The sequence below is a fragment of the Penicillium digitatum genome, chromosome 6 (genome assembly GCF_016767815.1).
Source record: "Penicillium digitatum chromosome 6, complete sequence".
NCBI lineage: Eukaryota > Fungi > Ascomycota > Eurotiomycetes > Eurotiales > Aspergillaceae > Penicillium > Penicillium digitatum.
Genome location: NC_089389.1, coordinates 157372 through 182124, shown reverse-complemented (window position 1 = coordinate 182124; position 24753 = coordinate 157372). Strand labels below are relative to the sequence as shown.

Here is a 24753-nt window from a genome sequence, read left to right as displayed (position 1 = left end):
ACCATGCTCAGCTGGCTCCTAGTCCTCCTAGCAGGACTTGCAGGTGTTGCAAATTCCCAGCGCACTACGGAGATGAGGACAGACACCTACCATCAAAATGCCGGTGTCCTCCAATTTGTTAACCCCCTCATAGGCACCTATGGAACAACACCAGATGGCAACGGTGGGATGATCCCATCCGTCAGCCCTCCCTTTGGTATGACCCGCTGGACTCCGCAGACCCGCGAGAATTTCATATCGCAAGTCCCTTATGGCGACAGCGATCGTCTCATCCATGGATTTCAGGCGACTCATCAGCCGGCTATTTGGATGGGTGAAGCGGGCCAGGTTGTGTTGACACCAGGAATTGGGGGAGTACAGCCGCTGTTTCAGAACCGGGGATTGCGGTTTAGGAAGAATGACGAGAGGAGTACTCCCTACATCTATGAAATCCTTGTTGATGCTGCACAGCTTCTGGATTATGACTGGAATGCGACTGCTGAGGCTGTGGGAGATGGCCCTGTTCCTGGTGGTGCGGGTTCCGTGCCGGATGAAGTGAAGGAGGGGTCGAATGGACGGACGCGAAAACGGCAGATTGAGTCTGTCCTGCGTAGGATCGATAGCGTTGAGTATGAGCGATGGATACAGGTATTTGTGGTCTTCTTCTGATTTCCATGGATGTCTTCTGATGGGTTTCAGGTTGCCATGACTGCAGATTCTCATGTTGGCTATCTTCGGTTTGACTTTCAACATAGCCCTACCAACGTGGATAACAAAGGCCAGCCCTGGGTGTCAATCCAAGCATCGCGCCGGAACTGGACAGGTGAAATCCATGTTGATACCAACAGGCAGGAAGTCTATGGCTATAACACTGAGCGTCAGGATTATCTCCTCGGACCGGACAAAGCGTCGTCATTTAAAGGATATTTCGTATCTCGCTTTTCCCAGCCGTTTACTGAATTTGGCGTGGCCAATGGAGGTTCAATCATGAGGAATCGGGTTCAGCGACATGGAAATTTTACTAGTGCCTATGTGAAATTTGCTGATTCAACATCGCGCGTCGAAGTGCGCACTGGGGTTTCGTATATTAGCATCGCACAGGCAAGGAAAAACCTCGAGATCCAGACTCCAGATGAGAATACCTTTGAGGATACTGTAGAAAAAGTGAAGTCAGCCTGGCTTGAGAAGTTGGGCAGGGTATCAATCAAGGGCATCAACGCGACCGATTCAAACAACGATCCCCGCACTATTTGGTATACAGGCTTGTTTCACGCACTTCAATACCCGAGTGACTTTTCTGAACCAACGTCAAATGAGGATGGTGCGCCACGTGCTTTCTATTCAGGCTACACAGACAGCATTCACACTGAGGACGACTCATACTACCAGTCCTGGTCAATCTGGGATACATACAGAGCCGAGCACTCTCTCTTGACTCTGTTCGCACCGGAGCGTGTCAACAGCATGATGCGCTCCTTGCTACGCATCTTCGATTGGTCCGGTTGGCTGCCGATGTGGGCCAACTTGGTCGAGACGAATATTATGATCGCGACTAATGCAGACGTTGTCCTTGCCAACGCTCTAGAGCGTGGATTTAGGGGCTTTGATATTGACAAAGCTTGGAAAGCTGTCAGAAAAGACGCATATACTCCGCCTGATCACGATACTGATACTCTGTACTATGACCGTGAGCCCGACACTTCATATGAGGCCCGCGCTGGACTCACATCATATCTGAAGCAGGGCTGGGTGTCCAATGACGGTTGGTCTGAGGCCGGCAGTCGCACACTAGACTACGCATTCAATGATTATGCTTGTTCGGTTGTTGCTGCTCATGCAGGAGAAGACAATGCCACCGTGGAAGCTCTCAGGAAGCGAAGCAGGAACTATGCGTATATTTGGAACAATGAGACTCAATTTATGCAGGCTCGTAACGGAAATGGGACTTGGGCGAATAACACTTTTGGATGGACTGAAGGAGATGACTGGGTGTATACCTTTGACGTGATGCATGATGTAGAAGGACTGGCTGGGCTTTTTGGTGGTCATCAAGCCTTCCGGGACAAGTTGGATGCGCATTTCCAGGGTGGTCACAATGACCATACTAACGAACCAAGCCACCACGTACCCTATTTGTATTCTGCTCTTGGTTATCCTAATCAAGCAGCCGAGATAATTAGGGACCTTGCTTGGAAAAACTACAACGCGACCAGTGGGGGACTGGGTGGAAATGAAGACTTGGGACAGATGAGTGCTTGGTACGTTTTTTCTGCGATGGGATTCTATCCTGTCAACCCTGCCAGTGGGGTGTATATTGTGGGAACACCATTCTTTGGGGAGATGTCTATCCTCTTCCCTAGTGAAGCGAGCACTGGCGGAGAATCTGCAAATGGTAAAGAGAGGACGCTTGAAATTAGTGCTCCGGGGGCACCCACGAAGCCGTATATTGGTGGTTTGAAGATTGACGGTAAACCTATCAATGCCCCAATTCTGAAGCACAGCCAGCTTGTCCATGCGGCGAGAATCGAGTTCGACATGAGTGCTACACCAACTTCTTGGGGGAGTAGCCCTTTATCGGAGACTTGATACCAGCAGCACGTCCAAAGAGATCTGAGACATCAAGATCAAAGAGGCCAACTGGAGATAACCATCACATGGTGGAACTACTTGAGAGGTCCGTTGATGGTTCGATAGGTCTTGACCGAAGATCTGCGGTGTCGTGCTTGTGCGAATGTCGATTTCCTATCATCTCTTGGCTTGCCGCTCTGGTCGGATTCATCAATCACCACATATTCCCCGATAGCTGGATCCTTTAACATCCCCATGTCTCTTTGTGTGTCACCTGAACGTGTTATTGAAACTGATAATCATTTAACCCCTCGTTGCTTTTGCATCACCTCATTCTCATGATCTGTTGCAAAGGATTGCGCCATAGTACATCCCGTCTAGCAATGAACACACAATTCCTTGGCCATTGGAAAATTTGACCCCAACGAGTTTTGAATTGGTCTTTTAACTGGGTTTAAACCGTTTTTCGACATTCTTATTGTAACATAGTAATAGCGTACAACCATATTCGCCGTAAGCTACCATGTACGATGCCCAACAAGGATTAGACCACACATTATGGTTATAGTAACCAAAGCTAGGATTCAAGACAAACGCCACAAAGATCAGAATTCTTCGTCCATCAGTCTTATCGCATTATTAGTATTCTCAAAAAGATGATGATTGCCGCTCCTGACCACGCCCAGCTACCGCAAGGGGCCCGAGTTGAACGGCAATGTATGTACATGCAACGTGAAGAATCTCATTCCCCCAAACTTCCTTCCGCCTCCAAAAATGGGCCTTCCATCTCCCGTACGGGAACACAACGAGCAACTCCCCCAATTTGACAGCAGTGACAATGATAGCCTGCAATATACTACTGAAATCGGTGGGAACACTTCCAAGGCCACATATCAGGAGGTATCGGGAGCGCCCGTTGAGGTAAATTCACCACTGGGGTATTCGGTCGGTTGGGTTACTGTGGTTTTCTTGAACTTGAGCAAGATGATCGGAACGGGAGTAGTTTCAACATGTGCGTACAATTCAACAGGATCTGGATAATTTGATGAGATGCTCATTTATAATAGCATCGACAGTTCTCAAAGGTGCTGGGTCGGTTGGTCTCGCGTTGATATATTGGGTGATTGGGTATTTAATGGTATCGAGCTCTCTGTCGGTCTACATGGAATTCGCATCATCTTTCCCCAGTCGGTCCGGTTCCGAGGTTGTCTACTTGGAACAGTCGTATCCCCGACCCAAGTACTTCTTTCCTACTGTCTTTGCAATGCAGACGGTGCTTTTCTCATTTAGCAGCAGCAACGATGTTGGTAGGTTTACAATGCTTGGTGTATGGGGAAGTGGATAAGTACTGATCTCAACCAGTGCTAGCCCAGTATCTCTTCAAACTTGCTGATTCGGAGGTCACCCCATGGAAATCGAAGGGAGTTGCTGTGGCTTGCTATACTGTTGCAGTCCTTGGTGAGTGACAATTATGCTGTCGGTGCGATATGTGCTGATGGCATGGCCACAGCTTTGGCGTTTCACACCAGGTGGTCTTTGAGGCTCGCAAATGCCATCGGCCTGGTCAAGCTACTGACCTTGATATTGTATGTACTAGTTAGTAATTTCCTCCTAGGATGAAAATATTACATTGGCAAAGCTAACTTGAACTTAGCATCGGGATAACCGGGTTGGTAGTTCTCGGAGGTCATACTTCAGTGAAAGATCACAAAGCAAATTTTAGAAACGCCTTTGACGGTACTAGCACTGCCACAGCCTACGGGACAACAAATGCATTGACCAAGGTCTGGTTTTCTTTTGCGGGATACGAAAATGCCTTCAACGTTGTCAATGAAGTCCGGTTATGTACTTCATATGATCGTGACAACTTGTGTGTGCTAAATCTCGTTAGAATCCTACTAAAACCTTGAAATGGAGTGCTCCACTCTCACTGGGACTGACGGCAGTTTCATATATACTTGCGAACATTGCCTATTTTAGCGCTGCAAGCAATGACGAAATTTTCAAGTCGAAAGTTGTTGCCGCTGGTGTCTTTTTCGAGAAGGTGTTTGGAAGTAGTGGTGCGGCCAAGGCATTGGATTTCCTGATCTGTGTAAGCGCTTTTGGAAATCTCCTTGCTGTGCTTATTGGACAGTCTCGTATGCTGAGGGAGTGCGGAAGGTTAGTGATAAAATGGTGGATGGTTTTGGAGGTGATCCTAACATGTTTGCGCATAGACAAGGTGTGTTGCCTTTCACTGCGTTTTGGACTTTGACAAGACCGTTTGGCACACCCCTCGGTCCGTATCTTGTAAAATGGGGCCTCACGGTAATAATGATCCTGGCACCACCTGCTGGCGATGCATTCAGTTTCGGTACGTCGTTGTCTCTGGTCTAAGCTGCTGTTTCGTCACTAAGCGGGAACTAAAAGGCCCTTTGCTAATTTTGAGACATAGTTGTGGATCTCGGAGTCTACACATCCAGCTTCTTCGGCTCGGTGCTCACAATAGGCCTCGTGGTCACTCGAATACGTCGTGCGCGCCTCAATCTCCCGCCACCGGAAGACAAGGCCTGGCACGTTACAGTGGCATTTGCAATTCTCTCCAACCTGTACATGGTCGTGATCCCATGGTATCTGCCCAGTATTGGTGCTAATGGAGGTGATGTCAGCTTCTGGTATGCAACATATTGCGCGGTTGCTATAGGAATGTAAGTTGTTGATACCCCGGTTAATCCCAGTTGATACAAATCGCTGACTTGACGAACAATCTAGTATCGGGTTATGCGGACTCTACTATTATGTCTGGATCAAGCTTCTCCCTAGAGCTCAAGGCTTCACGTGGGAGCAAACGGTTCTGAAATTAGACGATGGTGCTCTGGCGCATCAGCTTGTCCGGGTACCTAAGAAGAATGCCTGAGGTCGACGAAGTGTTGCAATTATACTAGCCAACGCTGTGCGTTTAGGTCATCTTCCCAGTGCCACCTCAACATATCATTTTAGCGTTAAAGACGTGATTTTTCAGCAAGCCCCTATGGAGTCAGCCCCACTTCCCCTCAAGGCCGTCCCGCTCCTTTTCCCTACGGGAGCACCTATCTCTACACATCGCAGCACACCCATGCAACGGGGGACCTGTTGGAGTAAGTTTCCAAGGACCTGAATCGAATCCGACCAGATTAAAGCTCACCTCGGGGGATCGTTTATCGAAAAGGGAAGTATCGGTTGCCGAAGGGGTGCTACGCGACGCCGACGGGCTGTCGGCTGTGGAGTCTATCTCTCGAGCTTTTGACGTGGCCCACTCACGTTATGAAATGCGCTGATCATCATTAGAAAAAAAGAGATCGTATCAAGTTGATTGGCCTCAAGCCATAGACTGCTAAAAACTTGTGCGATTGCACCAAGTGGGCCAGGCATGTCCTCATTGGCCATACAACGACTTTGCAGCCCATAGTAAAAATAGAGAGCGACAGAATTATAAGTTGGACATTGCCACATGGGCGCTCCTGACTGTGATTAGTGTCAATCCAATATGCGTGCTCCTAGCTTCTGGCTTTGGGCCTCAGTCGCAGCTCCGTGTGCTGCGGTCAATGCTCCATGGAATCTAGGAAATGGCTTTGAACTGACGGTCAATGAGAATGCCAATCGTCTTTCCATTGCTCAACGTGGTCGATCAATCTGGGAGACTTTGCCAGGCCATGCATTCCTCAGTGCTAGCGCAGGAGATGACGAGGTGATCGCTGCCAACGGGAACTTCAAGATCACCGAAGTAGACCAAAACAAGTGTACCGGTCAGAAAATTATCAACGTTGCTCTCCAGTCATGGCACGGCAGTGAAAATGACTATGCTGCGGTAATTCAGGGTGAGCTAACCGGCTGTGGTGATGCCACTCCTCACTTTTCCCTCGCTTTCTGGGTCCCATCGCAATTCCCCGATCGCATTGCCTTTCACGTCAATCTTGACCCTAGAACCTCGTTGGATGGGGCAACTAAGCTGTTCCTGACATACCGCTCTTCGCCAACGGAAGACTTCTATGGATTTGGTGCCCAGGGATCGTTCGCCTCTTTCAAAAACCAGACTGTTCCCATATTCTCGCGAGAGCAAGGGGTCGGTCGTGGTGACCAGCCCACCACTCGTCTTGAAAACACAGACAGCTTCTTCGCCGGCGGAGATCACTTCACAACCTACACTGCGGTTCCACAATATATCAGCTCGAAGTCTCGGGTGTTCCACCTGACACAAGAGAGTTCAGCCTACACCACCTTCAATTTCACTAATCCTAGTGCTGTTACTGTGCGATATGATGGCCTGAGCGTGGACGGCTACTTGATGCAAGCCACGAACATTCTAAACGGTATTTCCATGCTAACTGATTACACCGGTAAAATGGTTGCCTTGCCCGAGTGGGTTGATACTGGCGCCGTACTGGGTATTCAAGGTGGACAGACCAAGGTCAACCGGATTGTCGACCAAGGACTTGCACTTGAATGTCCCATTGCTGCAGTATGGCTCCAAGATTGGTCTGGCACACATTCGCAGAGCGTGTCCTACATGTCGCTGAATGTATCTCGTCTTTGGTGGAACTGGGAATCGGATCAAACACTTTACCCGACATGGAAGAAATTTGTGCAATCTCTGCGTGATCAATACAATGTCCGTACGTTGGCATACATCAACCCATTTTTGGCAAATGTCAGCACAAAGCCTGATGGCTACCGCACCAACCTGTACGATGAGGCCAGCCGGGCTCGTTACCTGATCCAAAACTCGACTACCAATAACACATCCGTCATCTCGAGTGGTCCTGGCCTAAACGCTGGTATTCTTGATCTCACCAACCCTGTTGGACGATCCTGGTTCAAGGAAGTCCTGCTCGACCAAGTGTGGAGTGCCAATATCTCCGGATTCATGACTGATTTTGGCGAATACACCCCTGTCTACCCCGACACCCAGTTTTACAACATGAGCATCGACCCCTTGGTATACCACAATGCCTATCCTCGCGAATGGGCTGCTCTCCATCAGTGGATTGGAAAGAATGTGTCTTCGTTCTCCGACGCCATCCTGTTCCACCGCTCATCGTCTATGGCCGCAAACCGGCATATGAACCTATACTGGGCAGGCGACCAGAACACCAACTGGGGCGTCAATGATGGTATCAAGGCTGCCGTGACCGTCATAGGCCACATGGGTCTGTCGGGCTATTCTCACGGCCACGTGGAGATTGGTGGATACACAACTACTTGGGACAGCAACGGTGTTGTGAACCGCTCTTCTGAATTACTCGGTCGCTGGGGAGAACTTGCGGCCGTCTCCAGTGTAGTCTTCCGTACCCACGAGGGCAATGTCCCCCAGGTCAACGCACAATTCTACAGCAACTCTACCACCTACTCTTGGTTTGGTTACAACGCCCGCATGTTCGCCAGTCTTGCCAAGTATCGTCGTCGGATCTTGGAAACCGAAAGCAAGGACCTGGGCTGGCCCTTGCTCCGTATGCCCGTCGTCTACCACCCCGAGGACGAGGTCGCCAAGGCAATCAGCTACCAGAGTTTCTACCTCGGCTCTGATTTGTACGTCGCACCGGTGCTGGACCCTGGTCGCACTAGCGTGAAGGTCTACTTGCCCGGAAAGAATCAAACTTTCACCCACGTTTGGTCTGGCAAAAAGTACTATGGTGGCCAGGTTGCACGTGTGTCCGCACCGTATGGGAAGCCTGCGGTTTTCGTGGTCGGTACGCCGAAGAACAATGATTTGTATGACTTCTTGCAATTCGTCCGCCAGGAGAACAACACTGTCATTCGCTTATAGATCCCCACAACTAGTGTCTATGAGAAACCTCAATGTACAAATGCCTCAACTTCAGTCTCTAGAACCGTTCCTGCCTGGCGGCGTGTACATTTAAATGCTCTTTATTTGACTTTGGTTCCACTGCTGGCCTGAGATCTTCACTCCCTTCTAAAAGCTGTCGTCACGTAAGTGTGGATGTACATGCTCCTGAGTGTTCACAAGACAGTTCCCTGCATGGTTAAGACTTGTGCAACACTGTACATGGTAAAAGGATAACCTTGCCATGCCTGTTCTGTGCTGTTATTACTGTTGAGATGATTCCGTCTCTATCACTTATTATTTACTAGCAGACTATTAGATTTGATGATTCGAAGTATGGTGACTTCTATGAGGTTTCTCCAAATTTGTTCAACCACTTCGTGCCACTGGCTTACACTATTCATGCGTGACTTGAGAAGTGGATTCTAAGACCGAGATCAACAAGATGCTTCCTCCTTGCTGAGGCAGGCCGGTTGCTTTCCATCTAAAACGGGATAAAAAGGAAATTGGATTATATCGGAGCGGACCCTGGTTATTCTTCGGGCATAACTAACCCCATCGACGAATGAAAAGACCAACAAGAACAATTCTTAAAGCAACGAGTCGTTTTAGTAGTAATAGATTCATAGAACTTGATAATGGATTGAATAAATTCCATGACTCAAGCTTGTTTGCCCATGGCCTTTTGTAGGATATGCGGTCTCGCACCGCACTTGCCGACTTTACCTCTCTCTACCATTTTCCGATTTAACACGCGCGGCAAGCTATTTGATCGTGAGTTTAGGTGATGTATCATAAGAGATTCGTCGGGCCCTCCTTCTGGGTTTCACGAGAAGATTCAATCAAAAAGATTTATTCTCACTGCTTGCCTACTTCAAGTAGTCTAGGCTATGCCGGATGACTGCAACTGTCTCCTAAGTGACATCAAAAAGCGAACCACGAGGTTAAAGGCCGTCTTAGAGAGGTACATATTATTGAGAGGTATTACGAGTACGACAGGATTCAGAGATAACATTTGAAGGGGGCGTGAGATACATTTACCCAAATTTCAACTTGTTCCATTGAATCAATCTAGCGCATTAAAAAGTAGCCTACCTCAGTAACGCAAGAAGCCAACTCCAACGGCATCAAACCCCGACCAAGTTTGACCAAAGACCAATTCATGACCCATTCAACACCTTCCCGACCCAAAGATAAAAGGACCGCAATCTAGAGCGTGTTTCCCGCTGGGTCACCGAGATGGGTCACCGAGATACCACTCCGCGAAGCCCTTGAAAACCATTGACGTGGTTGTTCGGTCAGATAACTCGTAAAGCTCAGAAGGGCTTTGACCTTCAAAATAGGACTCCAGCAACCGTGCATTCTTCCCTCTAAACGAGACGATGAAAATAAATCTATGACGGTCAAATACTAAATGGGGGAGATTAAAGAGTCACCGGTGCGATCTTGTGGTGAAGTAACCGGGACCTTTCTCAACTGGCCCAACAGCAGGCGAAGGATAATCAACCGCTCTCCACGACACAACATGCTGTTTTCTCCCTCTAAGCCATGGCATGTGACTGCTTTCATATGTGGGAAGGGCTCATGCGGTTTCCAAATGAGCCCCTGAGTTCACAGCTCACTAACCCATGCGGAATATAGGACTATAGACAGACTATGACTAACAGAAGAGGTCTTCTGTGCATAGTGAGCTTGCAAATGAATTGGTTTAACCGAAAGAAAGGGGAAAGAAAGGGAAGAAATTCTCAGAAGCCCAGTGTGTAAATTGAGAAAAGGTGGTTCTCCGTTCTCCGTTCTCCGTTCTCCGAATCGAGGTCACGAGATTGCACATATCCCGGTCGCATGTCACTTCACCTCTTTATTTGCAACAGGGGGCTAACGATGAAATTTCAGTATCTTCGGATCATCTTTCGAATAGGGGAGAACGGATGTTCCATTCTTTGCCGAGTGCCGAGATTGATATCCACATGGAAGGCCCCATCAAAACAACTTCCCTCCACTTCAATCCGACAACCATCTACCCAATCCCAATGTCTTACGAAACAGACGCCCTGCTGGGCAATCACAGATGTGCTAAACAGTCTCTGCTCTACCGGGTATCTAAACACTTACGCAGCGATCTTGACCCCACGCACGGCGACCTGGTCCTACTATTCTGTTACGTCATCACCGGCCTCCTGGACAGCTCCGCGGTTCTCGTATGGGGCTCCTTCGTGAGCATGCAAACGGGCAACACGGTGTATTTTGGTTTAGGCCTCTTTGGCACCAGAGACGATCGCTGGATCAGATCCGGAGTCTCTATTGCGGGGTTCTGTCTAGGCTCGTGGTGCTTCGCCACCTTCCACCGTGTCTTCCCGGCGAGACGGAGATGGGTGCTCTGTGCGTCGTTCCTTGCTCAAACCTTGTGTGTTGGTCTTGCGGCTTCGATTGTTACCATTCATCGGCCGGCTCAAGGTGCACCCTTGAATTGGTTGGTCCTCGTCCCGGTTGCGCTCATCGCATTCCAGAGTAGCGGGCAGGCGGTGACGAGCCGTGTTTTGAATTTCACTGGCTTGACGAGTGTCGTTCTCACTAGTACTTATTGCGACTTGTTTTCACATCCTGATTTCTTCTCGACGAAGCTTGTCGGTCATGCTGAGGAGATGCGTCGGATTGGCGCAATCTTGTGCTTGTTGGTCGGGGTGGTCTTGGGGGGATTCTGGGCTCATAGCGATGTGGAGATGATGGGAGCTTTGTGGACTGCTGTGATCATGAAATCGATGATTGTTGGTGCGTGGTTGGTCTGGAGTGGAAAAATGGAGGACACAGAATAAATATCATCTGGGAAGTAGAAGATGCCGGTGCTACATAGAATGTGGATTGATGTACATATCTATATATGTGTGCATATCTTGGTTTGTTATCTTCGAATAGAGAATACTAGAATATGCCATCTCGTTTGTATGTAAACTTGGTCCCCCCCCCGTTACTATATGAGATGGGTTAGATCTCCCATCTAATTTTCTGGGAGTATCGTATTAATGCGTAGAACCTCTGGATTGACCTTGAAGCACGAAAAGCCAATCAAAGACGTCGAAAGTGTGGTATCTAAAGGGCAAATTCAGGGGAAGATAATCCGGGGTCTTCTTTCCGAGTTGTAGTTCAGCCTTGTCTCTGCCATCCTCGTATCATCTCATGTTGGAGTACTTGTGGCATTGAAGCAAGTCTTCTTTGCCCATCAACCTGGGTTAATTGATTTTTAAATTACTAGGCAAGACATCTTTGTTTAGTGATAGGGATGGGCATGATTCCCGTGAGTAAGTTTCATAAATTGATGAACTCTCATAGCCTAGGGTTCTTTTTTGTTCCTTTCATTGGGGGGTTAAAAGCAGCAAAATGAATGACAGACTGGACATACAGCACTCATAACAGAAAGGAGCCAAACCAACACGGCGAAGAGAAGTTTTCCCCCCAGAATTCTCAAAATGAGGATGAAAAGAATAGCAGAGGCCGCACGGTTAGAGTAGCCGGCCAATGGTTCTCAAGATGTTGACCTCCTCTGGGACAATAGATGACCACACAACTTTCAAACGGGCAACAACATCTCCACAATATGATGTGCATGGGCAGCAATAGCCATTAGAAAACTAGAGGCATAGGTGTTACTCGATCGAGATGGTATCCAATCGATGTCTCGGAGAGGTTTGAGCCGAGAGATCCTAGACAAGCGCATCCCATTTTCAAGGGCTTCAAGTTTGAAATTTCCCTTCTCATCAGACTCAAATGTTCGACCGATGAAAAATCTGTTGTTAGCACAATGTTACTGGCCATTTTCATATGTCTGAACATGGACGGAGCACCGAACGTTTTCTGCTCATTTTGGCGCCAACCTGTGTAGCCAACAGTGTTCAATGACAGATGCTTCAGCACTCGATATTATAACACGGCCAAGCTACGAATTGATGGAGGCCAATAAAGATAGGCATCCAGGGTGAGGGTTGGAAGAGGATAGAACCATCGACCTGAAACCCCCCCCCCTCCCCCCTCAGTGACCATCATACAAGATCCAGGTTATGATTAGGCTTTTGTTTTTGTTAAGAGTCTACTCCACAATCTCCGAGAGTCCAAGTTGAAATCCATAAGGTCAGGTTACTGGTCAGCATCTCGTATTAGCTTGACAGAGTAGCCCTGCAGGTCATCTCCATTGAAAACCCAAAAACATAGTCCCAACATTGGTCACCGATGGACCGTCACAACGGGGCCGACATACTGTCCTCTACCCTGGAAGAGATACATGAACAGACTGATGATGAACACACCAAAGAAGATAACCACACTCCAATTAAACTCTCGGGCGGCAGGCAAAGGACTAGGAGGCCAGAACGACCAAAAGAGCGCAAAAAGAACGTAGAGCAGCCCAATAACATTTACCGCAAGACCGAAACGACCTAGACTCCAACGTCGAAGAGGCAACGTTTCCGGGCAGACAACCTTCCGGTAAACCACGCAGCTGATTGACACCGCGTAAGTGTACATGAGCGCAGCAACGTTGAGAGAGATGATCGCGTTGAATGCAACTTGCGAAGCGATATTAATCAGCGACAAGAGGCCGCTGATAATGCACGACAGCGCAATGGCTCGTACTGGGATTCGACGGCGTGGATCAACATGCGAGATCCAGTCTGCGAAGGGTAGACCACGATCCCGTGCGAATGCATATGTCTGACGTGCAGTGGACGCATTGAATAAGATGTTACTGAATATGACTGGAATCAAAATTATTGCTGTGAGGCCGTTGACACCGGAGGTTGAGAGGAATTGGCGGAGGACATGGAGGAAAGGGAATCCGGTACTGTCGCTGAGAGCATTAGGCACAGAGGGTAGAGCAAGAAGGAATCCAACGATGATTATCAGAGCTAGTATGCCATTGCCAAAGTATCCCCATGCGATCGCGATTGGTACGTATCGACCTGCATCCTTGACTTCTTCAGACATGTGTGCGGTGGCGTCGGAGCCTGTCAGCGGTGTTGGTGTAAGCCTTGTGCTCCGAAAGAGTAGTACTGTGACAAGCTTACTCAATGAGCCGTAGATAGCTGTAATCTGACCAATCATTAAGCTGATGCCCATAGTTGACCAATTCCCACCATTGTAGAATGAGGTGAAGACGGTTTTAGCCGAGTTGTGAGGAGCCATGGCGAACAAGATCGCCACAATGATGACCCAGCATAACAAATGGAGAGCGAGAAGGACGTTTTGAATTCGTGGCATCCAGCTTGCCGCATAGACATTGAAAAAGTAAATCACCGCGATCATCGCGAATACAAACAAGGTTCCTTGCCAATTTTGGGGTTCATAGCTCGGGTCACGGAGGGAGATGAGTCCTTGGATAATAGTACCGGTCAGAAACGAGCCAGATGCAGCTCCGGCCTGCCAGGCCAGTACCGACATCCATCCTGAGTCAGGCAAATTAGCGGTCGGTCAAGGGCGTTATACGAGGAATCTCACCAGTAGTGTAACTCAGAAACTTCTGGTATCGTGGCGAAGAAAATTCCGATATCCAGTGGTATTGGCCTCCTGACGTAGGTGCCCTGACGGTCCGAGGGAGGATACGTCAGGAACATCTGCGCATCGCATTTTTTTTTTTTGGCTCGATTGGAACTCACATTGATGCCATTTCGGCTAAGGAAAGGATGATGAAGCCAAATCCAACGAAGGTCCACATGTAAGACCAGAAGACACCAGCGAGGCCACCATTCTCAAGGCCTTGCGTGTTCGAGCTAAGTAGGAGGCGATGAGTGGCTGATATCACGGTGTATGTAGCGAGAGCATCTTACATAAGTACAAACTCCCAAGTAGCTTGAAGAACTGCTGAAAAGCTCAACGCTGCAAGGGGTCGAAAATTACGCTTCAAAGATGTCAGATGTCAATTCCCATAATGCATGACACAGGGCTAAGTAACACCTTGAGTTCTTGGATCTTTCCCATGCGTGTCATATCATCCTGATCCTGGGGACTGCCCTCTATCTCTGGTAGGTCTTTCACAAAGTGTTCTTCTTCCATCGTTTGAACTCTCTCAAAGGAATCGATCTGATCGTGTGGAGATGTGTTCTCTGATGGCATCTTGGCAAATTGAATGGCTCAAATTAGGTATTTAAAATAACACGGGTGAAGAGCTAACTCCAAACATTGGATATTAATCAAAAATTGAAAGAGACTACCTGAGATTGGAGTTGTGTAAAATCGGAAGAGGGCCTTGAATTGTGCAGTCTAGGCAATATCAGCTGTTCAGTTGCAGGCATCCCCTCGAGTGTTACAATGAGTCGACTTGGAGGCCAAAGTCCCTTCTCCTCCTTCACGTTACATACCCCTCGACGGGCTATTAAATCTGCCCATAAAAACACACAGAAGGCCACATGGCAAGTGCTTCACGGAAATTCGGACCGAAATCGGGACTCAGTGTTACTTTTTACGATGGCTAGGGGTGTTTAAAGTGGCACGAGTTTTCGATCTATGTCTAGTCGGGAATCATCTGTCGTCCTCATGTGGACGAGGAGCTCATCTTTGTTATGGTACCGTGTTTACTCAGGTTAACTATCCCACCTGCCTTTGAAAAGAAGCAAAAAAAGGTCAACCCCGTCCAACTCCTCGGGGAGTGAAACGCAAGTCAATATCTGGGACATACACATACGACGCTATCAAGATAACACTTGATAATTGGCTCTGCTCTTGTTTTGGACCCACCAGGTTGCGTGTGCTGGTTTCATGCTGTATGCCGGCATCCATCTGTATCTTTCCGTGAGGATAGAAGGATAGTCAAACCCTGGCTGTGTTGTACAAAAATCAGCCTGAGAACTTGTTCCGAGAAAGGTTGATCATGTCAGTCGTTCCATTCCCAGTTGGAATAAACTCGAGGCATTTTAAAACAAACGTGCTCTGAAAGAAATCATCTCAACTTGTGAAAGATCAAAATAAAGAGAGCAGCGACAGTCTGTATTTTTAGCGTGATGCCTGCACACTCTGCCATCCCCAATGTATCCTGTCAGTTGGGATTGCAATTGGAAGAACGAGAGTTAGCTACACATGTGCTCCCTACGGAGTAGTCCGTATTGTGTTGCAATAAAATTCCCCTCAAAGGTACCTGGGTTTACTGCGCCTTGTTGTATACGGCACAATGTAGATGTAACGGCGCAACTAAACCTTCCGAGTGACCATAGCCCACCGAATGTATCCCGGAGACCAAGTTTGAAAGTAACTGAACCTTCCAAATACTTAATTAGCTGAGTTTGTGCGGCTCTAAGTAGTCCTGCAGCTACAGCACGTACCTCTGATTGAAGAGAAACCTCTTTCGTGTGAGAACATTAAACACCCAGGTGATCTGCAAAATGGCATTCATATGAATCTAATACATTCATTCCCATGAAGCAGCCCTAAATAGCTCGATAGCTACAAAATGTTCCCGAATTACATGATCAGATCGCATAGGAAACACATCCGCAATTTCGCGAAAGCCGAAACCAAGCTATGGACATGCAAATGGAAACCAACAGTATAACCACATTCCATGTCCAGGTAGATCGGCCATTGCACCAAGGTGAAATCTCCGTTTGGATCTAGGCTGAGGGTGGATGGAGATCTGCGATTCGTGGTCAGAATGCCCTGCATCACGGTGTGAATTTTCTGAGTCAGCCTGTCTGTTTAGCTGAGACTGAATATATCCCCCATCGAGTCCCTTGAAGTAAATCAAGATTTTTTTTTTTATTTCTTTGGAAATGACAACTCCATTCCCAGTCCCATCGGGCATGACGCCTCCGCTGACTGTGGATACCGATATTAATCACAATGGATTGATTACGGTCATGGCCTCTTTTTCATTATTTTTGGTTCTGGGATCTCTAGGGATTCGTGTGCATTCTGCATATAGTAGAAGAGCCCGTCAGTGGGATGATTTGACTTTTCTGGTCACCGTGGTAAGTCTTTCCGTCTCAACTAAGACGGACCCCTTTAGGAGGTCTTAGTGGCTGAGGCTTGGTGACTATAGATTCTTGCTTTGACGCAGATATCTGTAGCCTTTGTGCAGATAAATTTCGGCTGGGGAAAGTCAAAGTCGCTAATCACTAACGACGAGTGGACCTCTATGGAGAAAGTAGGTGTCTAGAATGAAGATGCGAGATCATAGTTGACACACTCTCCTTCAAGGCTGCATACAGTGCAGATATCCTCTACATGGCAATTCTATCATCTTCAAAAGCGTCCACGGCACTTTTCTATCGGACCATTACTTTGCGTAGCTCTCAATGGATGAGCTATGTTCTTCTCACATTTACTCTACTCTGTGCCCCTGTTACTGTCGTTTTACTGGCAGTCCGCTGCGACCGACATCCATGGCATGATATCAGCAAACAATGTTCCGTTTTGGTAGGTCGGGGTGGATATCAATACTATATGTCCAGTCACTCACGCTCGTCCAGTTTCCTCACTGGCAAGCTGTCACAGCGTTGGACATTGTTTTTGAAATTTTGATGTTAATCTATCCTATCGGGGTAATCGTACAATTGCAGACGACACTAAGCAACAAAGTTATTGTAATTTTGGTGCTTAGCTGTCGATTTCTGTATGTTTAAGGTCTCCTCTGACGGGGTTCCAACATCGATACTGATAACAATATTTGCAGCCTCGTTCCCATCAACGCGATCCACCTCTATTACATAAGTCAACAAGTCAATTCGCCAGATCCAACACTCGAAGGAACCCTCGCTACGGTTGTTGCGGAGCTTCACGTGGCGATCAGCATTCTTGTGCTGATAGCACCATTAATGAAACCATTTGTCGCAGCCTACGTCGATGAGAACGGACTGGCCTATACCGACGACGCGTCAAAGTCACGAACTGATCATAAACACACACCACACTCAGACCAATTGAACGCGATAGATCCAAGGTCACGATTTAGTGATTCGCCACCAAAAAATCGCATTCTGAAGAGCATTGAAATATCGGTGGATCGCGAAGATGTGGAGCTTTTGGAGAGACGAGGATGCCCTCAAGAAAAACCATCATATTCTACACTTGATGCACACATCTAATGGGAAACATTTACATGGCGTTGTTCTTACTAATCTCCCTGCTAGAGGATTTGACTATTCCAACCGGAGATTTTGGCTGCCATGGTCGTATAAAATGTTTTGTAGGCATCAACGCTCATCTCAGTGTGAGGCCGCAAGCTGTTTGATATGAACTTCAAGTGCACTAGGTGATGCAACCAACTGTTTGCGTCAACGGAGTGCGCGACATTTGGGCTTTTTTTTAAAAAGGTGCACAGCATTCTTGCAAGTGCGGTGCTTAGTTCAACTGTAGATCTTCACCCTGCACACTGAAGTTTATCCGAATTTCCATCGCTTCGGGTCCAAATTCCAAGCTTCCCCCTCACTATGACATCATCAATCCACAACTAAAGTCGACCTTGTTGTCCAAATCTTCATCGTACTTCTTAATTTTGAGACATCTGACTTCTATATCTTCACTCATCATCGCTGAAAGTGGTTGCAATCGCTATGGAGCCCTGACCAGTGACCCCGGTCCACTGCGAATGGCAGATTCTCAACATCAAGCCACTTCAAATCGTGACATTTCTAGAAGTAGTCATTCAATCGAGCAGAACTAGGAGCAATTGATCAGAAGATAAAATTTCTAATCTCGCAGACTCATTCAGAGATGAACAGCTTACCGAAATCAGGTGTCGGACGTTATAATGGTGGCAATGCGGCGTGATCAGTGCTGCAGAAACCAGCTCGCTTAGTATTCTGTCCCTTCCATCGGCCATGGCAGTTAGTGTCGCCGGGAACTGCAAGAGGGACAGATGTTAGCATGGATTCACTGGGTAGACCTTCGGTCAGTACATGACGTGTTGGAAAAAGTTGGCTCTAGCTGCTATCAACCCGGTGATTGTCGCAATCTCTGCTTGTTTGGTGATGTCAAAATTTCCAATGCCGGGCCATTTATCAGACTGCTAATCTTTTTGAAGAGTGACATGGGCCTCTGGGTGTCTGCTAAGGCAATACACGATGATCCAAGCAGTGCCGGCTTTCGTGTGCTGCCAGAAGTTGATAAAGTCCAAGTCTTTGTGCACAAATTTTCTTGCATGTAGATATTTGTCTGTAAGTATAGTACAGCTTTCTTCCCAGTGAAATCTTACCGGAAAATGCAATGTCAGTGATAGTTTTTTGCTTGTTTTGTTCCACATCTGAATCAGACGTTCGAAGATCTGAATGTTGAATTTGGAACTCCGCCCAACTTTATGTCATAAAGAACGGAGAGCTTGCTTCAGATTCAAATCGCTCTCACTGAATGAATTTTCATGTGAAGATACGTAAGGATGTTGTCGTCAATACCACCCATGGCTCAGCCGAATGGACGGATGCGATGACGTTTTGCAAGATCACAAATAAACTATTTTTGTGAATTGTAAGGGAAGAAATAAGACCTGGGATAGATTGCCTGCTGTGCTCGCGACGCATATGTCAATGGGCTCTTATTGAGATTCTCCCAGTGCACACTGTTGCTACAACACCTAAGACTCACCTGCCCTCGATGGTAATTTTCTGTTGAGCGAGAGTCGGGCATTCTCTATAATGACCAACACAGAGACGCAAACTTCAATGTCTCCGCATAACATGCGGGTGCCAGCGCAAGATTCAGCTAGCATACGGACCATGTTCGATAATGGCGATACGCACAATGTGCCCGATGCGGTAGAAAGTAGCAGAGACTCTGCAGAAATCAAACCCGAAAGATCTTCCAATGAAACAGAGAGTTTAATTGTGGATTGGGACGGGCCAAATGATCCGGCATGACATCCAACTGCCCTCCTTTGATTGTGTGTATCGCTTCTCTAATACAGTTCTAGGAGATGCCCCGGAACTTTCCGACATGGAGAAAATGGGTGATCAACATAATGCTAGGACTGATGACGATCTGCATTACATTCGGCTCTTCGGTCTTCAGCACAGCAACCAAACAGACAGCGGCCAAGTTCGGCGTCTCCTCAGAAGTGATGGTGTTGGGTGTCAGTTTGTTCGTCCTGGGTTTCGCCTTTGGGCCTATTATCTTCGGACCCCTGTCGGAACTGTACGGCCGGAAGCGACCGCTATTTGTGGGCATGTTTCTCTTCGCAATTTTTCAGATCCCTGTTGCGGTAGCACAGAACTTGCAAACTATCTTCATATGTCGCTTTCTGGGTGGACTCTTTGCTAGTGCACCTCTTGCTATTGTGAGTCCTTTGCATTGTGTCCAACCTATGCTGGCACTCTCGCTCATTGAAATCCTCTCTCGATTTAGGTATCCGGCATCCTGGCCGATATGTTCGAGCCCGTAGAGCGAGGAATTGCAATGGCCATCTTTGCCGCGGCAACCTTCATCGGCCCGGTAGCTGGACCAATAGTCGGCGGCTTCGTAACTATCTCCCACCTAGGCTGGCGTTGGACGGAGTACATTACCGCCATTTGGGCGTTTGCCATCGCTGGTATCGGGATCTTGGTAATCCCCGAGACGTTCGAGGGAACGTTACTCAAGCAACGTGCTGAGCGCCTGCGCACAAAAACTAAGAACTGGGCTCTGCATGCTAAGGTCGAAGAGAAGGTGGTGAGTCCGAGAGATATCACGGTACAATATATCCTCCGTCCATTTCAGATGCTCGTGCAGGAACCCATTCTTCTACTTATGACCCTGTATGTTGGTTTCATCTATGCATTTCTGTACATGTGTTTCGTGGCTTACCCGATTTCTTTCCAAGAAGAGCGTGGCTGGAATGATGGCGTTGGAGCATTGCCATTTATCGCTGTCATATGTGGTGTATTTTGCGCTTGTCTCATTATAATTGCTTTTTCATTGACGCGGTATCGAAGGTTCATAATCCGGAACGGCCGTGTTCGGCCAGAGGAGCGGCTGATTCCAATGATCATTGGAGGTGCCCTGTTGCCCGCGGGTATGTTTTGGTTTGGCTGGACGTCAGATCCTCACATCACTTGGGTTCCGCAGGTCATATCTGGAGCCTTCCTAGGCGCAGGGGTACTGTTGATATTCTTACAAGTATGTCTATCTCCGTTGACACATCTGGTGCACTGTACAAATACTCACGATAATTGGCAGGGCCTCAACTATATTATCGATGTGTATCCCCTGTATGCAAACTCTGCCATAGCAGCAAACTCTTTCTTTCGTTCATGGCTGGGGGCCGGATTTCCTATGTTTGCATCGGCAATGGTGTGTTTTCCCCCTTTCCTAGCACTACAAGAATAGGGCTGACCGCAATTCAATGTAGTTTCACAACCTGGGCGTGAACTGGTCGATGACATTACTAGGATGCCTTACCGCCGCCTTGTTCCCTGTGCCCATTGTGTTTTTCATTCACGGGCCGAAGATACGTTCATGGAGCAGATTCACTATTAAGGAAGAATGAAACCCAAGCTCTGAAAATTTGGATTCGACGAGAGCTCAAGCAGAATCATACTATAGTTTCATCTGACAAAGTGTTGCGTAGTGTAATTAACGATTTTCACCCAACTGACATGTTTGTATAAGCCGATGTAGCATCTCCACATAAAGTGTGCTCATTTTAAAAATCCTGGGGTTCATAGCACAAGCCCTCACTCTGGACCTGGCTCTGGTCGTCATCACTCGCTTTGTCTTTATCGTCCAGTACTAATGAATACCATATCACCACATTCATAGGGTCTATACCTCAGATTTCAGCTAGCAGTTTCAACGTCAACCGAAAGACAATATGCATGACACGCAAGTTCGCATCATTCTGGCGTGAGGCCCGAGGCATGAATAGTCACAGAGGTTCTCATCGGGCAGGTCCGGTGGAGCAGACCTTCGCGTAGAAAAGAGCCACACCCATGATATACGGTCCGGCATATCCCTAATTGGAGTGCAGTTTACCCCAGCTTTTCGCCCGGATTCCAGGGGATCAACCAAACTTTCCGGGATAACGGGCGTCGCTTGAATCAGCCATTACCACATCCCGTGAGAGCGAAACCTAGGGAGTAAAACCCATTTGTAGCCAATATAATCTCCCCGTTTCATGGCTGTCACGCGATTCCACTCCATCTCTCTTGAAGCTCTTGGCCTGATTGGTCTTCTTGGAGACAAACTCGCTTTCGTAACGATTCCTCTTGATCTTCCAAGTCCCGCTATCAGTGATGGTCATGAGCTTTGTGATAGTCTTTGTCAAATGCATGTTGCTCGGACTCATAATATCGATGCCAAGGAGGATGGAACCGGCCGAGAAGCTCAAGGTTTAAATTATACATGAAGATCGAACTTGAGGCTCCTGCTGGTTGCTTGGACCCCGGGTGTAGATAGGGTTTCCATTTGTGTATATGGAGCGACCGGTCATCACAAAATTTCTCAAATAGGGCAATTTTTGATTCTTCAGTAGTTTTCTCTGCTCATTCACAACGAGAGGTGGATGGCATGTTGGTCCGATGAGGTGACCGATGTTCCACTTGGCGCCGTTTCAGCCCATCCTGCAGAGTTTCATCTTTGGGAGCCAATCATCCCTATTGCCCTAACTTATTTGGAGAGTCACCGGTCGACCACTTGCGAGTTGTGCCAATAAATGGTAGAACATTGAAGAAAGCGAAGAAAGCGAATACAACGCACTAGTGTCTGTGATGCTTTTACTCGAAATTACCACAAACCAGGGCCTTTGATAGTGGCTGAAGCGACATTTGAAGGAAACATCGCCAGCTCTCAATGTTTTACCTTAAACAACCCCAGGTTTCATGATCTCCATCCGTGTTATATCCGACTCAGCCGATCTTGACTAGGGTTATAATTGTACGATAAGCTTTGGAGGGAGTCAATGTTGCTTAGAAGCAATCCGACCACACCTCTAAATCGCTAACAAATACGCAAGCTCACAACCATCTGACCAAAATGCGCTCTCTTGCATGGCTTGTATCCCTTCCCATGGTGGCTGACGCGGGCGAAGTCCTATGGAGCGGGTTCTTCAACGCCTCCGCGACTGTTGCTGATTTTGATAAGTGTGGGTAACTCTCGGGAATTGCTATGGATTACTACTAACACAAAAGAAGGGTCGTGGTCTAACCAAGTTGGCGATTGGCAGTGGTATATTCACGGGTCTGCAGGCACAGACAAGTACCTCGGTCTTTCACCGGATCACAAGAACCCGGCAGATTCCACTGATGAGCAGGGGATTCGTATCACAATCGTAGGTCATGTCTCCAAAGCTCAGACCGACTAGAAGCTGATGGCAGCTAGGATGGCACGTCGTTCTGGAATGGACAAACCATGGAACGATCCGAGATCATCCCCGAGACCAAGGCCAATCTCGGGAGGGGCCATGTGTTTTACCACTTCTCGCTAAAGACAGAAGAGACGAATGCGCCGAACGCAAGCTTCGAGCATCAGATCGCGTTCTTTGAGGTAATCAACTACCATTCCCATGCTACCAAGAGACCAACAGCTAAAAAATATATCCATCATAGAGCCATTTCACCGAGCTCAAATACGGCACCACGAGCGGCACTTCAGGTGAAGATAACACCCTCCGCTGGTGCGTCGGTGGTGCGTCGCACTGGGAAACCAACTTGAAACCAGGGCATTGGTACAACTTCGCTTACGATATTGACTTCGACGCGAAAACAGTTGGACTATGGGCATCGAATGGATGCGATAACCTGACGCAGGTTGTATCGGCTGTCAACGCATCGACTTGGACGGACTCAGCGGATTGGCATATCGGCGAATTGAGGCTCTCTAATGGGGGTTTGAACGCAACCCCGGAGGATTGGTTTTGGTCTGGTATATTTGTGGAGAAGAGTCCAATCACGGCTTCCATTGCGGGTCCTGCGTGAGCACAGTATCCAAATGTTGTTTTTGGTGCACTGAGCTCGGTGATCATGAGATCGGCTCCGATGACATGACAGAATGAAGACAAACAGTTTGCAAACATGACAAACCTATCAAATGATCCACCCAGCATTGGTTCTGACGTCATACAGCAAATCAAACAGGATGTACCTAGAAATAGCTCTTGGAACAGTTCTGGAATTGAAATTATATTACATGAAGTATGGAGTCATTTGAAGTCGTCTATCGTACATGAATTATTTACCGCACGGTGTAACCACCGTCAATGAGCAAATCGTTGCCCGTCATGTAAGTGCTGGCATCGCTGACCAGGTAAACATAGGCACCCTTAAGTTCCTTCGCATCACCATTGCGACCCATCGGGATCATAGAGTTCCAAAGATCCTGAACATCCTTAGCGACGAAATCAGACAACCCGGTGTCAATGTAACCGGGCGAGATGCTGTTCACGCGGGCAAAGTCTCGCCATTCATTAGCCAGCGACCGGGCAAGGTGAATCGTGCCAGCCTTGGCGACGTTGTAAGACGTTTGTTCCTGGGGGAAGTTGGCTATGTGGCCTGACATGGATGATGTAATAACGAAGCTGCCAGTTCCGCGCTCCTTGAAGTGAGCACCAACAGCCTTGGCACAGTGGAAAGTGCCGGTCAAATCGGTGTTGATGACTTCGTTCCAGTCCTCGACAGATCCGTCAAGAATGCCGCTGTCGGCAGTCCGTCCAGCGTTGGCAATGAAGGCGTCGATCTTCCCAAAGTCTTTGATCACCTCTTTTACGAGAGTGTCCACGCTTTCCCAGTTGCCTACGTCGCACTTGTAGGGCTTGACCTTCACGCCGTATTCTTCTGCGAGTTCCTTGGCGTTTTTCTCAGCACCCTCACGGCGGGAAGCGTATGTGATAGCCAAATCAGCGCCCATCTCGGCACAGCCGCGGGCGGCTTCGATGCCCATGCCTCGAGGACCGGAGGCTCCGGTTACAACAACAACCTTGCCCTTGAGGCTAAGAAGGTCGAGGAGGCGGTTGGCTTTGGGTACGGGGATGGGCATTATGGTAGAGTTTGGTTGAGTGGCGTGATGGTTTGCGAGTTGAGGGAGGTAAGTGTAAACGGTGGGCTTAAGGATTTATGAGAACAGTGATACTTAATAATTTTCCAAGTTTTGCGATACGAAGGTGCCTTAAATATGTCGCGCCCCCTCGAATGACTTCATGGTTGTTGGGTCCTACGCTTGCTTTTAGCACTGACATCAGAGAACCCTACCTGGGTATAGCTGCGTATGGACCTCCTGCGCCTGGCTTAATCAGGTTATGGCCTTTTTTGTTCTAGCCAACCTGGCATGTCCAGTAAGAATATCGAATGACTTCAGTTGTGTCAGTTCTAGTGGAGACGGATGGCGGGGGCAGTGACATCATGACCCGAACTGGGATCCGGCAAGCCGTAATCCCGTTCTCCCATCTCTTTTGCGAATCACTATGTTTCAGATCGGCAATGACACCGGACGATTCCAGAGTAATCACCAGATCATTCTGGAATGTTCCA

General features: G+C 48.0%; 8 protein-coding genes across 8 annotated transcripts; 6 read left to right on the top strand and 2 right to left on the bottom strand.

Annotated features, from left to right (window-relative positions):
• Nucleotides 1-3: 3 nt before the first annotated feature.
• Pdw03_5110 (putative Alpha-1,2-mannosidase) lies at nucleotides 4-2565 on the top strand (the record flags this gene model as incomplete). The annotated part of the gene is made up of 2 exons (XM_014683703.1): nucleotides 4-627; nucleotides 679-2565. 2 exons carry the CDS (start codon nucleotides 4-6, stop codon nucleotides 2563-2565), a joined length of 2511 nt encoding a protein of 836 aa, XP_014539189.1.
• A 756-nt stretch (nucleotides 2566-3321) lies between these two features.
• Pdw03_5109 (High affinity methionine permease) lies at nucleotides 3322-5443 on the top strand (the record flags this gene model as incomplete). Its single annotated transcript, XM_066100952.1, has 10 exons — nucleotides 3322-3559; nucleotides 3615-3854; nucleotides 3910-4005; nucleotides 4058-4133; nucleotides 4202-4216; nucleotides 4271-4382; nucleotides 4439-4707; nucleotides 4764-4900; nucleotides 4982-5234; nucleotides 5299-5443. 10 exons carry the CDS (start codon nucleotides 3322-3324, stop codon nucleotides 5441-5443), a joined length of 1581 nt encoding a protein of 526 aa, XP_065957892.1.
• Nucleotides 5444-6052: 609 nt separating this feature from the next.
• Nucleotides 6053-8329, top strand: Pdw03_5108 (Glycoside hydrolase, family 31; the record flags this gene model as incomplete). Its single annotated transcript, XM_014683705.1, has 1 exon — nucleotides 6053-8329. One exon carries the CDS (start codon nucleotides 6053-6055, stop codon nucleotides 8327-8329), a length of 2277 nt encoding a protein of 758 aa, XP_014539191.1.
• A 2048-nt stretch (nucleotides 8330-10377) lies between these two features.
• On the top strand, nucleotides 10378-11160 carry Pdw03_5107 (DUF1275 domain protein; the record flags this gene model as incomplete). The annotated part of the gene is made up of 1 exon (XM_014683706.1): nucleotides 10378-11160. One exon carries the CDS (start codon nucleotides 10378-10380, stop codon nucleotides 11158-11160), a length of 783 nt encoding a protein of 260 aa, XP_014539192.1.
• Nucleotides 11161-12562: 1402 nt separating this feature from the next.
• On the bottom strand, nucleotides 12563-14446 carry Pdw03_5106 (Amino acid/polyamine transporter I; the record flags this gene model as incomplete). The annotated part of the gene is made up of 6 exons (XM_066100951.1): nucleotides 12563-13341; nucleotides 13402-13779; nucleotides 13832-13914; nucleotides 13990-14103; nucleotides 14161-14231; nucleotides 14288-14446. The coding sequence occupies 6 exons, from the start codon at nucleotides 14444-14446 to the stop codon at nucleotides 12563-12565; spliced, it is 1584 nt and encodes a 527-aa protein (XP_065957891.1).
• Nucleotides 14447-19035: 4589 nt separating this feature from the next.
• Pdw03_5105 (Sucrose/H+ symporter, plant) lies at nucleotides 19036-20381 on the top strand (the record flags this gene model as incomplete). The annotated part of the gene is made up of 5 exons (XM_066100950.1): nucleotides 19036-19074; nucleotides 19230-19592; nucleotides 19661-19963; nucleotides 20227-20306; nucleotides 20360-20381. 5 exons carry the CDS (start codon nucleotides 19036-19038, stop codon nucleotides 20379-20381), a joined length of 807 nt encoding a protein of 268 aa, XP_065957890.1.
• A 1883-nt stretch (nucleotides 20382-22264) lies between these two features.
• Nucleotides 22265-23205, top strand: Pdw03_5104 (carbohydrate-binding module family 1 protein; the record flags this gene model as incomplete). Its single annotated transcript, XM_014683712.2, has 4 exons — nucleotides 22265-22373; nucleotides 22423-22559; nucleotides 22610-22774; nucleotides 22837-23205. 4 exons carry the CDS (start codon nucleotides 22265-22267, stop codon nucleotides 23203-23205), a joined length of 780 nt encoding a protein of 259 aa, XP_014539198.2.
• Nucleotides 23206-23461: 256 nt separating this feature from the next.
• Pdw03_5103 (Sorbitol/xylulose reductase Sou1-like, putative) lies at nucleotides 23462-24262 on the bottom strand (the record flags this gene model as incomplete). Its single annotated transcript, XM_014683713.1, has 1 exon — nucleotides 23462-24262. One exon carries the CDS (start codon nucleotides 24260-24262, stop codon nucleotides 23462-23464), a length of 801 nt encoding a protein of 266 aa, XP_014539199.1.
• Between the last annotated feature and the right edge of the window lie 491 nt (nucleotides 24263-24753).